This window comes from Nothoprocta perdicaria, unplaced genomic scaffold (assembly GCF_003342845.1).
Source record: "Nothoprocta perdicaria isolate Ctin4 unplaced genomic scaffold, notPer1 scaffold_200, whole genome shotgun sequence".
NCBI classification, from domain to species: Eukaryota; Metazoa; Chordata; class Aves; order Tinamiformes; family Tinamidae; genus Nothoprocta; species Nothoprocta perdicaria.
Window position 1 is genome coordinate 184,842 of NW_020455206.1, and position 20,023 is coordinate 204,864.

At 44.3% G+C, this 20,023-nt stretch overlaps 2 protein-coding genes across 3 annotated transcripts in view; one reads left to right on the forward strand and one right to left on the reverse strand.

The window, feature by feature from the left end:
• The window catches only part of DCAF10 (DDB1 and CUL4 associated factor 10), an 11,858-nt gene extending 1,102 nt beyond the window's left edge, over positions 1-10,756 (forward strand). The window contains exons 2-7 of the mRNA XM_026038062.1: positions 1,559-1,672; positions 3,289-3,486; positions 3,902-4,104; positions 4,890-5,000; positions 6,116-6,261; positions 7,599-10,756. Coding sequence (XP_025893847.1) covers positions 1,559-1,672; positions 3,289-3,486; positions 3,902-4,104; positions 4,890-5,000; positions 6,116-6,261; positions 7,599-7,967 — 1,141 coding nt within the window. The 3' untranslated portion in view covers positions 7,968-10,756. The remainder of the gene's footprint in view (positions 1-1,558; positions 1,673-3,288; positions 3,487-3,901; positions 4,105-4,889; positions 5,001-6,115; positions 6,262-7,598) is intronic.
• A 3,136-nt stretch (positions 10,757-13,892) lies between these two features.
• On the reverse strand, positions 13,893-19,880 carry SLC25A51 (solute carrier family 25 member 51). 2 transcript variants are annotated; one of them, XM_026038078.1, is made up of 2 exons: positions 19,756-19,880; positions 13,893-16,328 (listed from the first exon to the last, which is right to left on the reverse strand). In XM_026038078.1, the coding sequence occupies exon 2, from the start codon at positions 16,287-16,289 to the stop codon at positions 15,414-15,416; it is 876 nt and encodes a 291-aa protein (XP_025893863.1). In that variant the 5' UTR covers positions 16,290-16,328; positions 19,756-19,880; the 3' UTR covers positions 13,893-15,413. The 2 variants fall into 2 exon arrangements, with proteins under 2 accessions (XP_025893863.1, XP_025893862.1); XM_026038077.1 differs by lacking the exon at positions 19,756-19,880 and adding an exon at positions 19,166-19,204.
• Between the last annotated feature and the right edge of the window lie 143 nt (positions 19,881-20,023).

Here is a 20,023-nt window from a genome sequence, read left to right on the forward strand (position 1 = left end):
CGCTCGGAGCCGTGTGCGCCGCACCGCGCGCTCCCGCAGCCCGCGGAGCGGGAGCAGAGCCCTCGCGCCGCGGTGAGCCGCGCCGGCAGCGCCCAGCGCCCCGCAGGGACGCGCGGCTCCCAGAGCCGCTCCCGAGGGAGCCCCGGCCCGGTGCTGCTGCCCGCGCCTCGGCACGGCCCGGGGGGAGAGGAGAAATAGGAGCGCGAAAACTCCGCTCGTCCCCCTGTCCCTGTTGGTTAGTGTGAAGCTCGAGCAGCCGCAGACCGGCTCTGCGTGGTGCTGACCTCGGAGCGTCGTGAGCTCCTTGTTGCCTCCTTTCTCCAGAGCCGACAGCGCTGCTCGGCCGTGCTGCATTCCTTGTTCGTGTTCCCGTGTTCCCTGCKCCTCCCGCAGCGCCCTCAGCCTCCTCGGGGCTGGGGCTGGAGCTGTGGGCATTAGGAGCTACACCTGCCCTTCCTGTGGGGAGCTGCTSCTCCGCAGCCGCTTGTCCTCTCCCATGCCGTAGTTGTTGATGTTTGTTCTTAGCTGTCCTGGCGTCTTGTCCTCATGTGGGGGGGGGGAAGGAGCTGTTTTGAGTGAATGAGTAACATCTCCTGTTTGCAAATGAATTAATGGTGTAGCGAGATATCAGGTCTTGCTCTAGACTTGTTTTGGTAGCTATTGCCAAATTAATCTTCAGGAGTATGGATAACAAGTAGCCACGCTGCCAGCTTCGGTCTCTGCTCATGTTGGATTTAGCCTGTTGCGCTTGTTTAGCCTGTTTAGCACTGCAGCGTTTAGAAAAGAAAATAGCTTTTGTCACATAATTTGGTTTTCTGCATAGTTAACAACAAGCAATATCTGGCAGGAGTTGTTCTGAGTTCCTGTTATTTTCTTTAAAAAAATAACTTCATCTAAACATCTTCTGGCTTGAGCCGGGGATGTTGTGAAGTGGCAAGTTTGGTGTAAAACCTCCCAAGCCTCTGTCCTTCTGGATGTGCAGACTGAGTGCGCTTGTGCTTGGGACTGTGAGCAGGGAGAGTATCGGTGGGAAGGACGCTCCGCGTGTGCCGAGGGCCGGGCCCTGGCTGCGCGCGCGGCTCGCGTGGGGCTCGGGAAGGCGGCAGCCAGCCCCACTGCGGCTCCCCTCACCCTGCTGGCTTCACAGAGCCCCGCGTGGGCGAAGGGAATTCCTGCAGGATCCCCGGGCCCCAAAAACTGCTCACAGCCAGTGCGTAGGGAGACTCCAGAATGGGAAGTCTGCAGTGGAACTCGAGTGCGGAATTCCTTTCTTCCTTYCCACTTATTCTCGGTTAATTTCATCCACTCTTTTCCTTTCTTTTTTTTTTTTTTTCTTCTTTGAATTAGAGGGTGTTTGAAAGACAGAATCTAGAAAGGGCAATTAAAAACACGTAAAYGCTTGTAGCGGGCTCTGTGCACTGAGTATACAAAACAAAATACTAAATAGCTTAACAACCTAAGTGATATTTTCGTGAGGCTAGGGATGGGAATTAGCTAGACAGGCATAAATACTGTGTTTTACTCAATGGAAATGCTTCCTTTCTGCTTTATTTTGCAGGTCAGTGCTGACTGTTGCTTGTGAACAAACTGAAGTCCTGCTTTTTGACCCAATATCTTCAAAGCATATTAAAACTCTCTCTGAAGCTCATGAGGACTGTGTGAATAATATCAGGTAAGTCATATTTTCTCCTAATTTTTCCTTTCTGCAGAAATGTTTTTTTTTTTTATGATAGCGTAATAAATTTTGTAGTTTTGTGTGTGTATGTGGAGTGGGTTTATGTAGCTGTTGGGCTGTACTTCTTGTGCCATTTTCTTCTCTTCCCAAGTTATGGGTGAGGAGCCCTAGAAAGAGAATAAGGAGTCTGATAGCAGTGGTATGTCACAGAGCCAAATCTCCTTTTTAATGGAGGAGATGCAGTTTATGGGAAGCTTACTCAAGCTGCTATCAGCTGTTTTTACTAGCCTGTTTTGCGTCTTGCAGGGAAGTCAAGGTCTGGTAAGATCTTTCCCTGCTYGCTTTCCCAGCTGACAGAGTGAAGCGCTAGGTGATACGTGATGCAAACCACAAGCAGATCCTTTCAGACAGAGTTCAGAAGTTATCTGGAAGAAGCTCTGTGTGCAAAGTGTGTTGTGTGGCTGGACAGGATGTGTGCAGTGTGGAACAGCGGGGTTGAAGAACCTCAGCAGGGTGTTAACAAAAACAACCTTTTCTGAAAAGATCTAATTTGAATGTAGGGGGGTTATGTGTACCATGGAAAAAGATGAAGACTTAAAGAACGGCATGGGAAAAATAGGGATGGATAGAAACAAATATTAAACTGTGGCTTAATTTATCAAGAGCCATTAGACTCTTATTTAATCTGAAATGAAAGTTAGGGTTGTTGTGTCTTTTGCTGCTGCTGAACCAGAGTTAAAAAGGGATAGTGCAAAAGTGGAAAACACTAAAGAAATAATTCAGGTATAGTCTAGGATGTCAGACCTCTATTGCAGGGGCTGCCGGACCAGTCAGTGGGAATATCTTGCCAATGAGTGATCTAAAAAACGATGAAAGTTGGTTGTGCTTCATCCAGATGTGGTAAATTTAATTAAAATTGAATAATGTTAATCTAGGAAACTGCTTTAGTTGCCATGGGGACTACCTCTTGATCACTTATCAACAGACTTTATTTAAAAGGAAAGAATCTCTGTTTAAAAGGAAAAATAAATCCTTCTTTATGCTTCTGGAGGTCAGGTTCCTCATTGCCAGAAATRCTGGGATGTGGAACAATGGCATATCTTGGGACAAGAGGCAGTGGGCATAGCCTGAAGCACAGGAGGCTCCACCTGAATTTGAGAAAAAACATCTTCACTGCGACGGTGACAGAGCATCGGAGCAGCCTGTCCAAAGGGCCCATGGAGTCTCCGTCTCTAGGGATACTCCAAACCTGCTTGCACACAACCTTGGGCAACCTGCTCTAGATGATCCTGCTTGAGCAGGGCGTTGGACTGGATCTATAGAGGTCCCTTTTAACCTTAATCGTTCTGAGGTTTATTTATTTATGTATTTTTTGGCACAACTGTAAGCCTTCTCAACAAACATTCTCTTATAAATCATTCTGTATGTGTTTCCTTCTCTCTCTCTCTCTCTCTCTCTCTCTCTCTCTTTCTTTCTCCCTCCCACTCCCTCCCTCCCTCTCTCTTTCTCAAAGTGAACTTAAGTCTTAAGTTAAAATAAATATTTATAAACATTTAAATTGGAGAAGGTTTTTAAATTGGAGAAACACAGCTGTATTTCTGTCCAATCTGCAGGTTTCTAGATAATCGACTGTTTGCGACTTGTTCCGATGACACTACAATAGCACTTTGGGATTTAAGAAAGCTGAATACAAAAGTATGCACTTTACATGGTCACACCAGCTGGGTTAAGAACATCGAGTATGACACCAATACAAGGCTACTAGTAACATCAGGGTTTGATGGAAACGTGATCATCTGGGACACAAACAGGTACATGTGTGTCTGTGTGTGTGAACTGTTACATTTCTGCAGCGGACAAAGGTAGAATTCTTTTACCTGACATGGAAATGCCAYGTAATGACATGGACATTGATGGATGTCGTGGTGATTTTTAAATACGACTATTAATTTATAAACCTTTTTAAGGAAGTTTGTATTGCCTTGATACAGCAGTTGTTTAGCAGGTAGAAAGAGAAGAGGATTTATTTGCTGAGATTCCAAAACTTGATTTTCTTTTTTTTATGAAAATGTGGCATCTTCATTGTCACGGCAGTATGAAAGTGTTGCATCTGACATATCATTAGAATCTGATGTAAGTAGGATAAAAGTAGTGCCCAAAATAGGTTTGTGGGCCAGGATGCTCAGTTTCTTTTCTTTTTTTCTCTYATTTTCCTCTGTGGTCCAGGTGCACAGAAGATGGGTGTCCTCACAAGAAGTTTTTTCACACCCGTTTTCTTATGAGAATGAGGCTGACACCAGACTGTTCCAAGATGCTGATCTCTACTTCCTCTGGTTATCTCCTGATTTTGCATGATCTTGATTTGAATAAATCCTTAGAGGTTGGCAGCTACCCGATTTTAAGAGCTAGGAGAACTACATCAAATTCAGGTGAGCGCTCGTGTGAGCCTCTCACTGCCGTCTGCCGTGGAGAGGGTTCGTGTGATACTCCTAGCTAGCAGAAGAAGCTGGAGGTGAAGCCAGACTTTGAAGGGGAGCTCGGSTAGCTGTTCGTTCAAGGGTGCATGCATCCTGCATGACACTTTCCTCGTCCGTGAGTAGAGTGTCCAGGGGGATTCCTGATACCAAGACCTCAGTAATACAGAAGGTTAGGCCTGTGTTAGTCTGTCGGCTCAGGCTGGTAATGTCTACTTTTACCTGTCTAGCCCTTGGACCTGTAGAAAAAAAGTGAGTTAGGTATGTGAGCCTTCCAGTAAATGCCAACTGCTCCCGTGTGCTGTTGTAACTACTCCTGTGGCAAACCTGGCAGAACCATGTGCTCTGATGTCTTGATTCTTGTGTCACCCTGCTGTGTAGCAGTGTCAACAATATAGAGGTAGTCGTCAGAAACTGCCTTTTTTGGGTGCCTCAATATGACAAGAGTGGGCCAGGGAGAAGCTCATGCTGCAGTGATAGGGCATAAGGAGGAAAGAATAGAATTCACCTCTTGCAAAAGCCTGTTGCGCTGGAGTTTGTGTGAGACAAAAACATAACGTACTTCAGGTTGCAAATGTAGAGATCCGCAACTTTTGGAAAACTGGTTTCCTAAGAAGGTGTACCCCTCTCCTCCTCACTTCCCAAGGCTTTACTTGCCCTTCCTAAAGAACAGTGAGACATAAATACAGCCCTAAAGACAAATCTTATTGTTGTATTCGTGTGGCTGATGCTCTCTGCAGATACAACGTCTACCGGCTCATCGGGCTCTCGAGCTGCTGGTTCACCCTGTCAGCAGAACGATTCGGGTGCGTTGTTTGAGAAACATACCTCACGGCCGTCACAGCGGGAAGGTGAGTCCAGACACAGAAATTGTCGGAAACTGCTTTTCTGTTTCCTTCAATTGTAGAAATTCATTGCTTTGGTTCTTGAAAAAAAAAACCGTAAATGGCATTGGCACAGTGAAGACTGGAGATCTAWTTTGTTTGGTTTTTTTTCCCCAAGAAATGTGAGGGGAAAAAAGGCAAAAGGATATTTAATTTGTTCTAGGGCATTGTCCTTGTAATGCAAGTGTACTGTCTTAACTCTTTTCTTCAGTGAATTTCACMTGCATCATCTTTAAAAATTATTTTAAAAGAGCAGAACTTAGCCATCGTAAATGTTTACCTTACTGATAGTTTCTGTTGTTTCTCCATGCCTAGTCACCAGCATGGAAAAGAGGTGTATTGGTTGTGTTCTTAAGACTTGGCTGAATTATTTTTGAAATTATGATTTACAAATCAAATCCTAGCTAAATACAAGTTATAAAACGCCATGAGACTGTGTGTAACAGGCTGGATCTGGTCTTGGATACCYCTTCAGAGAGTCAGCATGAACTTGGGCAAAGAAGCAAGTATTTGTTCAATTCAGTTTGCCATMTTAAAATAAGGAGAGCATCAAGCTTTAACTACTTGTAATTTAAGATAATCACTGCTGAAAAAGAAGGATTATCTGGATTCCAGAGCACARTTTATCTGCAAAACACTCTTTGTGGGTTAGTGTGCTAGGGAAGCAAGCTGCAAACAGCTGAGCAGATTTACAAGGGTTTGGAAAGGACATCATGCATGTTTGATAGCTGGTAACTCCTTACAAGAATTCTTCAAACTTCATTTAAATGTCATTGTTAACAGTGAAAAGTTTATGTGTGAATACTTATCCCTGACTTAGTTCATGATATGAGATGATTCTAGCTTTGGCCTTTGCAGGTGATTTTTTTTTTAAAAGGCTGTTYGGAATCAAGACCGAGCCTTTGGTATTAATGTCGTTTGTCACTATAACCTTTTGTTTGTTTTATACTTTCATAAAGGTAATGTATCTAACTGCTAGAAAATACTGTAAACTTCACRTGCTCAAGTAGTCTCAGACTGAATAAAGAAGTAAAAATAAATTTGCAGAGTGCATTGCAGTTAACGTTGACTTCCATTCCTAGGTGGATCACCTAGAAATAGTCTAGAGGTTTTAACACCAGAAGTTCCTGGAGAGAGAGACCGTGGAAACTGCATCACGTCGCTACAGCTCCATCCRAAAGGGTGGGCCACACTTCTGCGGTGCTCAAGTAATACAGATGACCAGGAGGTAAAATAAATATTTGTTAAAAAGTCTAAGTAGGTAAAAGTACCAATTTTGAGTAGGTATTTTTTGATCATACAACTGTTTGAAAATTCCTTCTTATTTTCCATCTAAATAAATTAGTTAATGCACTTATGCATTTAGACTAAGGTAATGAAGCTTTTTTTTTTTTTCAAATGGATTCCTTGAAAGGTTTGTGTCTTTTATGCCTAGCTCTTTCAGAGAATACTTCTTGTATACATTTTTATATATAAGTATAAAACTCCTGAAAGAAGTGTTTTTTTTTTTTTTTTWAATGTTCCCGTCAGTGGAAGGATGGTGCTTGGAAAAGGCGCAAACTTACAGAGTCGGGTGTTAGTAGTTGTGGCGTAAGCTGAACAGACCATCACCTCCTCCTTTCAAGAGATTTTTTTTCTTTTTTTGTCTATCAGTCTCCCAAGGATAAATATACTTGCACCGCYGATAAATACCTTTTAGAGACCATATTTGTACAGCCACAAAAATTTATTTTCATGTTTTTTTGCATGTCCTGATGCACTGTTTGTATATTCTTGCAGAGCTGGTATAGATGACTGAATAGAAATTAGGCAGATTTAGTATACATTTTAGTATTTCCTCTGTCAATTTAGCAGTCTTTTTTTTATGCAAATATTAGACTGGGTTAATTTTAACAAACAAATAAGCTAGTTAAAATTTTCTACAGTCCCAATGTCTACCATAATCTCTTCCATGAACACTCAAGCAAGGTGTGTGATCTTGTGTTTACTGCACTAGAATACATTGAACTGAAGTAAGAACATTTCTTCTCTCCTGTGGCTGGAAATCTTTAGCACTGTCTGTACCTTTTGCAATACTGCAGACTTGATTTGGAATAATGGAATTGCCTTTGGCTTCAAATTAAATTATTACATTCTGCATTAACATCCCAAGTGGTCTCCTGTGGTGCAAACCATCTATAGATCTGTTTGTAGCTTTGCTTCAAAATCTGTATTGGTCCTTTGCAAGGTGTTTTGCTATTGAGTTAAGAGCACAAAATACCAGTGAACAGCTGAAATAATTTAAGCTTTTAGTTAGACTCCTAATTAGACTCAAAAGGATTAGGCTTTAATATTTCCAGTTAAAAATATCTGTGAAGATTACATCTAACAGACATACCAACAGTTTGGTTAAACTGTTTTGCATGGAGAGTTCAAAGAGGAAAGGGGGGACGAATCTGTTTTCAGCAGTTCATTCAGCAGTAAATGCTTATCACAGAATGGCAACTGCAGCTGTTTCTCTGCAATTTACTCCAAATGAGTATTTGAACATTATCTCAGCATTTTTTGCTCTGCCTCTCTTTGTAGTGGACCTGTGTCTATGAATTCCAGGAAGGAGCCCCTGTGCGCCCTGTCTCACCCCGTTGTTCTCTGCGCTTGACTCACTGCATCGAAGAAGCCAACGTGGGCCGGGGGTACATCAAGGAACTGTGTTTCAGCCCCGACGGCCGGATGATTTCGTCCCCGCACGGCTACGGGATCCGCTTGCTGGGATTCGACGCACAGTGCAGTGAACTTGTTGACTGCTTGCCCAAAGAAGCTAGTCCCTTACAGGAGATCCGTTCCCTCTACTCTCACAATGACGTTGTACTGACAACAAAGTTCTCCCCAACGCACTGTCAGATCGCCTCGGGGTGCCTTAGTGGACGTGTGTCTCTGTATCAGCCAAAGTTCTAGGGACATCCGTTCATCACCAGGAACTTCAGACGTTTGTGTTAATAATTACTTCAGTTTAGTTGAAGTGTGTTCTTTTTGAAATTGTGTAAATTCAGATAAGATCATAGTTATTATGGTCTGTGAACAYAGCAGTGAGCAGTTGCGTCGCTGGTGCGTTCTGATGTGCTGCACCCAGGGGCAAGGCTCGTGGTGCTCTTCTCTGCCCTCCGTGCACACCGCTGATCCCGCACCGTGCATCCTCCCTCCGGTTGGCTTGTGTAGCAATACTTGCTGATCTATCATTTAAACGTGACTTGAAGTGGACTTTCCAAAAGAAACGTGGGTGGAGCGTGAGTACAAGTTCAGCCAAAGTCACCCAGGTCTCGCTGGCACCATGTCCTTTTGCTCAGAGGAACTGGGCTTCCTCACATAGACTTGGCCTCTTCTCTTGCAGAAGCTGCTATACAGCAACTGTTAGGTAACAGAGCCGGTTCTGTCCACGCCAGATTGGTTCCTGCCACAAAAAGAAAAAGCATTTTCATTTATACATACAAATTTGGTTATTTGTGATTGGCTAGAAAGATTAGTAAACATACTGTAATGTTTTGCTGTAGTTTAAGTCTTTTAGGCTGCTTTTCCCTAACTGTATATATTGTGTTTATTGCCAGAGGGAAAAGATTCTGGATAGAGATGTAGCTACATTTTTCTCAAGAGAATTTAGTAGAAGACAGGGGCAGGGAATTGAGAGCTTAATGGGCAAAAATATTGCCACATAATCACTGTATATTGAATGTTTTTTGTAAAATGATAGGTTAGCTGGCCTCTGAGCAAACTGTATTTCTTAGCTACAGGGGTACTTCTATTGTGGGAAGCTTTCCGCATCGTTGATAAAAATCTTGGTAACGTATTTGACACTTAATGCTCTGCAGGTTCTTTTTTCAGCTGATATGGAATGTTTTTTTGCAGCCAGCATAGACCATTGTTAGAGGAATTTGTCCAGAAAGTGTTCGTGACTTCATCAAATTTTTTTTTCTAACATGTTGTATGACAGAGATTATAAGTATACTCTGTCTAAAGTAAGACCCATCTGAATTTAGCAGGACTTACCACAAGATGTGAAAAATGTTAATGTTTAGCATTAATGCACATATTAAGTACGAATGTCAAGTTTTGCTTCTTGAGTTATTACAGCTAAACCTTGTAAATGTAATACAGTTTCTTACATCCATATCAGTTTATATTATTCTCAGCATTATAGGTTCTAAGGTAGCTTTGAGTATTTCACTARGATTTTACTGACAAAACATAATTCTACAGGAAGCTTTACCTAAAAAGGTCTATTTTGCTGTTTAGGTTCTGTACTTACAGTTTGACAGAACATGCTTGTTGAAGGCTGACAAAAACATCCTTTTTTGGGGAGAAAAAAAAAAAGATGCTTGGGGAAAAAAGGAGACGTTAGTGAAGATGAAGTAGCTGACGTAAATACATAAAGCTGACCAAGCTGACAATCCTGTAACGTGATTTTGAGTTTATGTAGGTGTTGCTCTCTGTGCTCCTGATGGAGGAGTCTGTGAAACATAATGCCTCTTTGAGTGCAAGAAAAAAACCCTTAAGCTTACTTTTTCTGCAGGTGAATTTCGTTGGCATTAAGCCTTTAATATTGGTATTGGAAGGTAGGGCTAGTAAATTAACTCTTCCTTGGGTTTTTGTGTTCAACTGAGTGATAAAAGACTTAGATAAAAGACATCTTATTCTTGGAGAAGTGTCCAAAATTTTACAGTCTCATAATATGTTTTTTTAACAGAATTATTCTGTGTTTGTCTCTCAGCAGATTGTCTTCCCACCTGGAGGAGGTGGAATTTTCCTTTAAGTAGATGTCCTGAGTTAACTTAAAATGTAGAGGTAAATTTATGATCTTTCCGGCAACTTGGATCTAAGAGTGTCCCATCACATGCCCTTCGAGCAGTTGTTGTGTTGCTGCAACTGTTGCCTTGAACTCAAAATTATAATGATGGAAAATCATGAACTAAGGGATATCCCCTGTTTTTTTTTTTTAAGACACCATGCCTTGAGTTCAGACACTTAAACACATAAGTGCTTACAGCTTAACGACTGTAAGACGTTATTCATAAAAATCTTCTTCTCTCCAAGCAAATTGGCCAAGTTGTGAAAAATGGGATCTAATAACTGAAAAAAAAAGATTTGGGTAGTAGTGTGGAATGATGTCGGTCGACCCAGCCAATTAGTAATATATAACTTCATGTGGCATGTAAAGTGTGTATGACAGCCTACACAACCGTRTGTAAATTGCAGGCAGCTTGGATTTTATTGGTTTGGTAGAAAGACTTTGAGAGAAATCTGGTTTTCAACATGAAGTACAGAAAGTGAAATGTGCAGGTGACAGTTACATTGCTGGAAAACAATTTTCTCATGGAGAGAAGAAACCTAACCACAATGTGTTTGTTAATGCCAGGCTATTCAGAAATTAAAAGTTAACACAACAAAAACACTGCAGGAAAAAAAATGCTGGTTACTGGATTCTTGAAATTAATGCAATGGAAGTGTTAAATCTGGTGTGATTAATCTGGGATATATAGATAGATTCTCAAGCAATTTGAAGTTGTATTGGATATTTCTCTGCTGTGGCCTGTTAGTTTAAAATATATCTGAGTTTAACTGGACTTATCACAAGATGTGATATCACAAGATGTATGTCCTCCAGCTTCCTATTTTGTGGACCATGAGGACTGCTTGTTACTTTAAGCTATGCCTGTTAATATGTACCAAGTTTTACTTTTTTAATGCTACCTATTAACATGCTGTTTTTTATAAGGTTATTGTTCTGACATACTGGATGCTATGCTGTATAAAGAGCAATGCTGTATAATGTTCCTGTAAGGTGRTACATGTCATATTTTATGTAAATACTACGTACCGTAGAGGGCATCAGGAGGGACAGGTTAACCAGCTTTGGTCAAAGCTCTGAGGAGCTSAAGACCCAGCAGGAGCTGACCAGCTGCTTGAGGCTCCTCATGGTGTGCGGATGCTCTTGCAGCTTGCACAGACTAAAAAGCAATAGGTGAATGGAAAGGAAAGCAGTATGGAATAGGACAGATTCCATACATCCKAACCGGAGGAGTATTGTAACTCGTCTGATGAAACCGACAATGAGTTTGAGCTACAGTGAGTAGAAGGCCTTAAGCTGTGAGTGATTGTTCCTCTTCTGCACCAGTACTTGGAAGTCTTCAGTGACAGCAAGTATAAAGTTCACCTCACCAGACCCTATAAAGTTGACCTAACGGTTACCTTGAAAATTGTCTTCAGCAGTTTATAACCAATACGCCTTGCAGGTACATCTTGGGTRATGGAATGGTTTTCAGCTTTTGTCTTTCTAAATCATATTATCTTGCCTTACTGAATTAAAGAAGTAGTTCATAGGTGATCTTTGGATTATTTCAAGGTCAAAAAATACATAAAATTTTATGTTTTTTACATGGAAGAGTGAGTTCTTAACGATCAATCCTTAAGCTTCAAAGGGGCAGAACTATTAAACAGAAAAGCAACTTTCACATATTAGAAAATGTTTCAAATGATAGCTTGAATTATAAACTTTGCATTAATAGCAAAAGGTAGTTTCTCCTATACAGTGCTCTGTTTTASACCACTGTACACCAAGTGATATGTTACATCACTTGCTAAATTTTACAGAATTTATGTGGCAGATGGGACTCTTACTTTGACTGCAATATGCTTTGTAAGTCCATGTAAGTGTAATAACTCTTCCATTCTCATCATGTGTGATCAGCAGAAGCAGAGAGGCTGCACAGTGAAATCTCTGCAGCAGCACTATTGTGTTTGAAGGCAGTTTGCCTTCTCTAATAGCCTGGGGACCTCTCGTTGCTGGAATTAAATCCATGTCTGAAACTTTCTTTCGAGGTCAGACTTGAGATCAATGCATCACTGTTAGTTCTTGGGGGACTGGGGAAACTCCTAACTGGATTACGAAATGGCATTTCTTTATGCGTATTTTCTCTGTATTAGGTACATTTGTGTACATGCACAGCCATGGAGAATCTCTGTGCCCAGCAAACATGGTTAGTTCAGGGTTTGTAGTCTCAAAAAAACAGTTGGTGAGGGGAGGAAAGGCATCGTGGCCGAGCCAAGCCCCTCATTGCAGGGTTTGTCTTGATCRGGGTGCTCAGGTTTTTATTGCTTATAATGCCAGAGTTGGAACATGGACATTGCTCATGGAGCRATTCTAGGCAATACTGTGAGAAGGGGATCCTGATGGTAAAATACTCTTGCCAAGTGAAAGCTGAGGAAAGTCTGATTTGCCGGATGAATAGATGGGCATAAAAAGTTGACACTGTCCATAATGTATCTGTCCTAGAGAGAGGAAAGGAGGGGGAAAAACACCTTTTAATGTCCTGATACCAATTTAAACAACAAGTATCCTCAATCAGGCCTAAGTTTTTAAATTAATGCAAAAACAGTTTGTACATGTAGGATATTTAGAAATGCATGAGTTCTCATACTAGAATCTTTTGCTTTTTAATATAACTTTTAAGTATCAGTAACTGCTCAAAACRCTGCGCTTACAGCCATATAGTAATTCATGGTTTGCAGTTTCTCTTGCATGACAAATATGTAATAACTAAGTAAATTTAAAATCTCTTTTAGTTACACTGAGCTCTCCTCTATGCTATGCTGCCTTTTGCTCAAGGCCTAGAAAGGGTAAAAAGGAAGAGCACTCAGGGAAAGAGCAGCTGTGTTTGCAATGTGTSGCTGCTCCGTCAGTCCCTTACCGTGCAGCGGACTCACCAAGCCAGGGAGCAGGCAGCGCGCTGAGGTCAGTATGGAAATACCCAGGTAAGACTGCACTCGATGGCTCTGTTGATGGAGAAATTGGCTTTCTTTTTTTAATCAATTTTTGTATCAATTCTTGCTTTGTTTAAAAGGCAATTCTCCCATGTCTGAGTGGAAGGAAGGCAGTGCAAGTGTTCTGAAGTCAGAGTAGACAGATGTGTTTTCCTGCAAAGGTGACATCCCATTTGCTGTCTGCAAAATTATACTTCCACTTGCAAAGTGCAGAGCTCTAAAGCMATTTACTAGATATTAGTGAAGATGGCACATGGAGGAGTTAATTCTGCCTCCCCAACGTCACCTGAGGAGCAGACTAAAGTCAGGGTGTCCATCTGGGCCAGTAAGGTGCTTGTGTCACCGTGTTCCCCAGAGTGGCTGCACAGGCCACATCTGCTTGTGGCGCTCAGAAGATGGGGCCCAGGACAAGCAGGAGCAGTGATGTTGCTGAGCTGCTGTTCAGCACAGGTTCAAATGAGGTGGTGGATCTGGGGGAAGCCCAAGAAACTCTGCTGAGCAACAGAGAAATGAGCACCCTCTTTACCTGAGGCAACCTCTGTTGCTTATTCCTGCCTCTATAGGAGCAGTAATATCTCTGAACGAGTGACAGAAGGCTCGAGGCCATGCAGTGAAGTTCCTGTTGCATTTCTTCTTCCATTGTGTTCCCTTGAGATTTAACAAGTCACATCTGGCTTGTGTGTGCAGAACAGCCGTGTTCCTAAGGCCAGCATCCGCAGCGGGCTGCAGTTCCCGTCCCACTAAGCATGAGTAGCACAGATAAGGCTTGCATTTACTGTAGGAAAAAACAGTGAGGTGGGTGACAAATGAGGGGCAAATTTGGTTAAACCTGTATGTGTAACTCCCCAGACTTCTGAAAAGTGAAGAAATATATTCCCAAAGACAGATAGGATTGACTTTCTTTAATTCCGTCAAGGAGTGATTACAAAAAAAAAAAAAAAAGAAGACTATACACTATTAAAAATCAGAATCTGCAAATAAACATTCAACAGATATTTAAATGCATATAATCACAACATCGAGATAAAAAATGCTTATTTGTGCCTGGCCGTGTTGACTGTGAAGCTAGGTGCTGCATATTATGATTACATTGATAAGGTACTCTCTGGAACCAGTCTCTAGGAACAGGTACAGCAAATGCTGTAAGATCAATTATCAGATCTCAGATCAATTCAGAGTCTGAAAGCTTTACTGTTCACCCACAAACCCACGTATTCCATCACATGTGGGGATTCATCCCTTTCCCCAAGCGACTCAAACAGCTTTTATCCATTAGGACAGTCATCYTGTGGCAGGTTATGTTGCTGCCTGTCCCCTTCTCTAAAGCTGTTGACGTTTCCACAGTTGCTTCCCAGCGCTCAAGGCTACAGGAGTCCTTAAAAGTGCCTCCAAATCCTCCATTTCTCCTGCCCTGCTCCATCTAAAGCCCTCTTCATCTGTGTCCTGGCATTATCTCCATTATACTGACAGACCTCTGCTTAAATGTGCAGTCCTGTCCYACAGGTTGTTCCAAGTATGCATAAAGTGGACAGAACTGCCACAATTACACCAAGGCCCAAAGGAAACAATAGGCAAAATAGGCAGGATATCTCTGTACAAAAGAGCTTTGTGAACTACTTTCACAACAAGGGAAAGGTGAACTATTTTTTGTATTAACACTAAAGAAAGAGCAATCATTTTTTTTCAGCACCATAGCTGTTTATAACAGAAATAATGCAAGGCCAAAAAGAAAAAAACAAAGCCAGCACTCTGACATTCACAAGTTCACATGAAGATTATTWAACAGGAAAGGACACTTTAAAGCTTTAAGTAAAATTGCTGTTTCATTCTTTCCGCATTTCCCTTTTCACATCAAGGCACACACATTCACATACATAATCCCACTTTGAACTGGGGTCGGCTCACACTGAAATCAAACATCCAATAACTGCTTTTACATTGCTGAATTGAACAGTTCATGTCAAAGCCAAGCAGCAAAACACTGGGCAGAACAGATTTTGTAGACTTACTTGATTTTATTCTGAGGTTCAAGAAGTCAAGACATCCCCATCTGAACTTGTCCATGTAGTTTTAAACTGTAAGGCTAACTTTGAACTCCCAAGCATTTGCAAAAGTATTTCTTATATCAGGAGAGCTTTCATCACGCCCTCCCTGACTTTCATATTTCACAATGCACACAGAAAGCATTGCCAGTCACTGGGAGTGTTAAAACTGTGCGAGTGATATGGAATAAATTGTTGGACTAATACACCATTTTTTTGGTTGTTCTAAACCTTCCATTTGTCTAGGAATTCCCCTGTGGGCAAACTGAACTACTAGTACATAAATACTTCAGCTTTTTTCCCCCTAACTGCATCCAAGTTTAGATGCACCACTGTTTACCCCATAAGTATTAAAGGTCAAGACTACCCTTCACACAAAGCGGGCACTCATCTCCTTRCTGTAATATCTGCTGCCTTGAATTATGTTCCATGATACTCAATGTTACTCATAGAAAGTTTCACAACTGATCTGTTTTCCGGGGTTCAGTGACACTGTGTGCCAAGCCCCACTCAAACAGAAAGACTGCCAAGGTAGACTGTGTGTTTTTCATAACAGCTTTAGCAGGAATTCGTAAGTTGCATTGATTATGCCCCAGGACAGGACCGAGCGGTGGTAATTCAGATGGGCTCCTCTGAAAAGGTGGATCAGATTCCTRTCACGTTCTAGCCAGATCTTTACAAAGACTTTTGAGAAAGACTGAAATTCTCCACCAATCTGAGACTGCATACGGGCTTTTACAACATTCATCGGGAAAAACAGGAATCCCAGCATGGCACCCAACAACCCTCCACAGATGAAGTCATTGACCAAGTGAGCGCTGTAAGAAGTTGCTTCAGGCAGACACTGTTTGATGGGTCCACGGAGGCCAAAGAAGAGTGCGTTACTGGGTCCATTCCGGAGCAGGATAGGTACCAAACCCCGGTAATATTCCCTCATCCCGTAGTTCTTCAGTACCTTGAAAGCCTGGTAAGTGTTTGTAAATTTATCGTGGTATTTGTAGTCCTGAAGCAGAGTCTGTACTCGCTCAAAAGGGGTAAGAAGTGCTTCGGTGGTCCCTGCGAGCACCGCTGCTACGCTGCGCGTGAGGAGCTCGGGGGCGCTCGTGTGGCTGTGCAGCAGCGAAGAGAAATCCTCGTACAGCCCAAACATCAGAGCCAGAGTCGTCGTCTTCTGCATTAATGGGGGAAGGATGCCACGGTACAGATTACGGATTCCGTCTTTCTGCAGCTGATGTACKGCATCCTTCGTTTTCAAGCCGTACAGCTGCTGCCGGAAAAGGACCTTCTGGATGGGAAAAGTGACTGCTATGTTTGTGAAAGCAGCACAATAACCACACAGATAGTGTTTACCAGATGTAGCCTTTATGTGATGACTTAGATCTGGCTTTGAATTCACTGGGGCACAACTTTCTGAATCCATCATCTTGGTTTTCTTACTGTATTATAACTCAGTTCTCTTCTCCTACATAAAGAAAAGACACGACATGGAAAAATTGGAGCTTTTCCTCCCTGCCCTTCCATCACTTGTGCAATACCTGGTATCATATACGAGTTCCTAAAATTTGACGGAGAAAAGTGACAAGCCATATCTGACAGTCACAGGTACATGCAGAATACGTGCATCTGTCTCTGTATAATTTGCTAATAAAAAACAAACAGGGAAGCAAACTGAGACAAAAACCTCTTCCAGTACCACATTCTAGCTGGAAATTTCAAGATAATTTAGAATTTTACACATTAGATTTCCTGTTAAATATCTGAACAATTTTAATTATTTTTATCACAGAATGAAATTGACATGGCAAGGAAGTGTCTAGGCGAACAGAGTCACTGCATGTGCAACCTGACCYGCAAGTCCATTTAAGTGACCTGTGGGCTCCTCGGTATAAAGTCAGTAACACTCTAACTAATTAACTACTAATTACTACTTAACTAATAGCAGTTAAGTAGATCCTGATGGYGAAGTAAAATATATTTTCAAAATATTTTTAAAAGGTGTTTCAGGCTACATCTCCTGCTTGGCAAGGGAAGCCCTTGCCAAGCTGTTGCTATAGACTGTACTATGAATAATGCAGAGCAAAGGCTAAACACTTGCATTGCCTGAAGCAATCTGATTAGGCATACCACTTCTTTTTAAAAGAAAATACAGCATTTTATTTATTTCAGAGAATGACAGAACAGTTTGGGGTGGGCAGAATCTCTGCAGATCCCAGGACCACACCCAGATGAGTTCTGTTATCTCCAAGGATGAAGACTCCACAACTTTCCCACAAAAATATATCCCCTCACAGTAAACTGTTTTCTTGTGTTCAAGTGGAATTTCTTGTGTTTCAGCCGCCCTCACCCTGCTGATGGCCACCACCAAGGAGTGCTCTGCACGCGCTCCCGTCACATAAGGAGCACAAGGATCTTTTCACTGCGTAAGGAGCAGCGGAATCGCTCGCTGCCCACAGTGCCTCCCGCTCAGRTCGGGCAGGCCCAGCTCTCCCAGCCCCTCCAGCCTGCAGATCATCCTCACAGCTCTTCACCAGCGCATCCACACATCTCCAGGACCGGGACCCCACGGTGCTCCCGGTGGCACACAGCGCTCCRGGTGTGGACATAAGGGCTGAGCAGGAGGGAATTATCAACACCCCCAAGTCGCTGCCGATGCTGCCCCTGAGAGCCCAGGATACTACACTTATCTTCTCGGCCACAGGCCCATTGCTGCCTCCTCTCCAACTTAACACCACCTCTTCTGCCAAGCTGCTTTCCAGCTGGCGCACATCCTGTACTGCTGAACAGGCTGATTCCTCCCAAGGAACTGGATCTTACACCTTCCCTTGATGAACTTTATGAGGTTTGTCTCGGCCCCCATCTCCAGCCTCCTGAAGGAGGTTCTGGGCAGCAAGACACCCATCCAGGGCCCCTCCTCCCAGTTCTGTGTCACTGGGGGCTTGCTGGTCCCTCCATGCAGATAACGGACGGAGATGCCCAGCAGCACTGGCCCTCTGGTGAGTGGCCTCCAGCGTCACCTCATCGCGGCCCTCGGGGGCCACGGTGCAGCCCAGCTCCAGCCCACCTCGGTGTCCACTCAGCCAGCACACGCTTATCAGCTTCCCAGGAGGGCCTTGCAGGACAAGAGAGTGACAGCAGTCAACATCTGCTGCCCTCCAGCAAGTCCCCTCATCGTGCAGGCTGGCAAGTGTGATTGCCGTGATTTTTGTTAGGTTGGGCTCATGCTCCCTGTAGCCTTTCCATCCTTCACAAGTCCAGAAACAGCACCTAGACTTTGGTTGTTCCATCACCTTCCCAAAGGTTAACGTGCAGCTGACAAGCCTGTAGTTCAGGTATTCTTTTTTCCTTGCTCTTCAAGACACTTCTGCTCTCTTTGCCTCAGACACACTCCCAACACACTTTATATAACCTTTTAAAGATAATCACACTTGGCTTTGGAATGACATCACCCAGTTTCCTTAGCCTTCCTTTCCTGCCCATCCCACCAGAGCCAGCAAGCTTGTGTCCGCTCAGTCTGTTTACGCCTTTCATACCCGGCTCCCGTTTCACCAAGGGCAAGTGGTCACTGCTCCAGACCTTCCCTGTGGCGCTACCAGGGTTTTGGCATTCCTGAGAGCTGCTCTGATCAGCAAGGGCAGAGGTGAAGAAGCCATTTGGCACCCCYGGCTTTTCGGAGCCCGCTGCCACCAGGTCTGCAGCCGTGCTCATCCACGGGCCCGCATCCTCCCTGACTTCCCTGGAGCTGCTTGTGTGTTTACAGAGAACTTGTTTGTTGCTCTTCACGTGCCTCTTGCACTCCAGAGGAACTCCCGTTTCCCAAACCCATTCCCACATACTTGGACACTGTTGGAGTTCTATCCTGTATATCTTTCTGTATCTGCAGTCTATCTACGTATTATTGCAAGGGGTGAGGTAGAACACACATGATCTCTATASATTCCCCGGAGAGCCAGGGCGTCTGGCTAGGGGGATGCCTCCCGCTGCCCAAGGCCTTGTCCTGTGGCCGCCTCGGCAGTCGATGGACACCCCAGCAGTGCCACGTGCTGCTGCCCACCGCGGCGCTGCTCCGCACGCACCCCGAGGGCCCTTCCCCTGTTCCCACGCGGAGCTCCATGCATTCCTGATGCTCCCACGCAAGAGGCACCTCCCTCTCCTTGTGACCCTCACCAGTGCTTCCCGGGAGCCCAGCACAGCCCGTCCGTGGCCGCGCTCCCACCAGGATCCCAGTGCCACCGCAGCCCTCACTCCTCCCGCGTGCTGCCCGCGGCGCCACCGCCTCCCGGGGGCCACGGCGGTCCTCACCCGTTCCTCACGGGAAACAACCTGCTCCTCAAATTCTTCAAGGCCTGTGAAGAGAAAGTCCCGCGTAGATGATAAACAGGGTCTACCCTGACCCAAGGATAGCGCCATAGAGAGGAATTACACTGCATCACTTCAAAAGCCACCGCTTCATAACAGCCTTCRCATCCACACAGGCCTGCCTCAATACGCTACAAGAGCCACATCTAAAGATAAACTGGTCTTACCTGCGTCTGTGCTGACGGGGGAGAGACCCTGACTCTGATACTGCACTTGTGAGCAGTATCACCWGAAACAGAAGGTTTCCGAACACAGCTGGGTAGTCACTGCTGCACTGCCAGCAGCTCCCTGCATCCAGGACATCTTTTCCTCAAGATAAGCTCACAGTAAAACAAGACATCTTACTCACTTTCACAAGCTACACGTCCCTTTTCGTGCAACAGCCCCATGTGCCAAATAAGAAGCATCCAAAACCGCACACACACCCTATTAATCCTCAGAAATCAGCCCTCGTGCCCAGGACTTGGGAGTGCACGACACAGGCACGGCAGCGTTCTCCAGGGCTGTTTTCCAGGGGCTGTGACAGGTCTAACCTCCTCGAGGGAATGCTCCTCGCCCCGCGGTCCGCTTCCCGGCACGCGGAGCAGGGAGACCCAAGCGGCTCCTCTCCACGGCGCGTCCCGCTAGGCGAGGGCCGCCCTCTGCGGTGCCGGTGACCGTTACGGGAGGCCGCCCTTGCACCGCCTCCCCGCAGCACCTGGGCCGACGCTGCAGCCCGCGGGACGGCGCTCCCCAGGCTCGGAACCACGCCGGCGGGCCGGCCGGCCGGGAAGGGGCGCGCAGCTCCGCCGCGACGGCAGC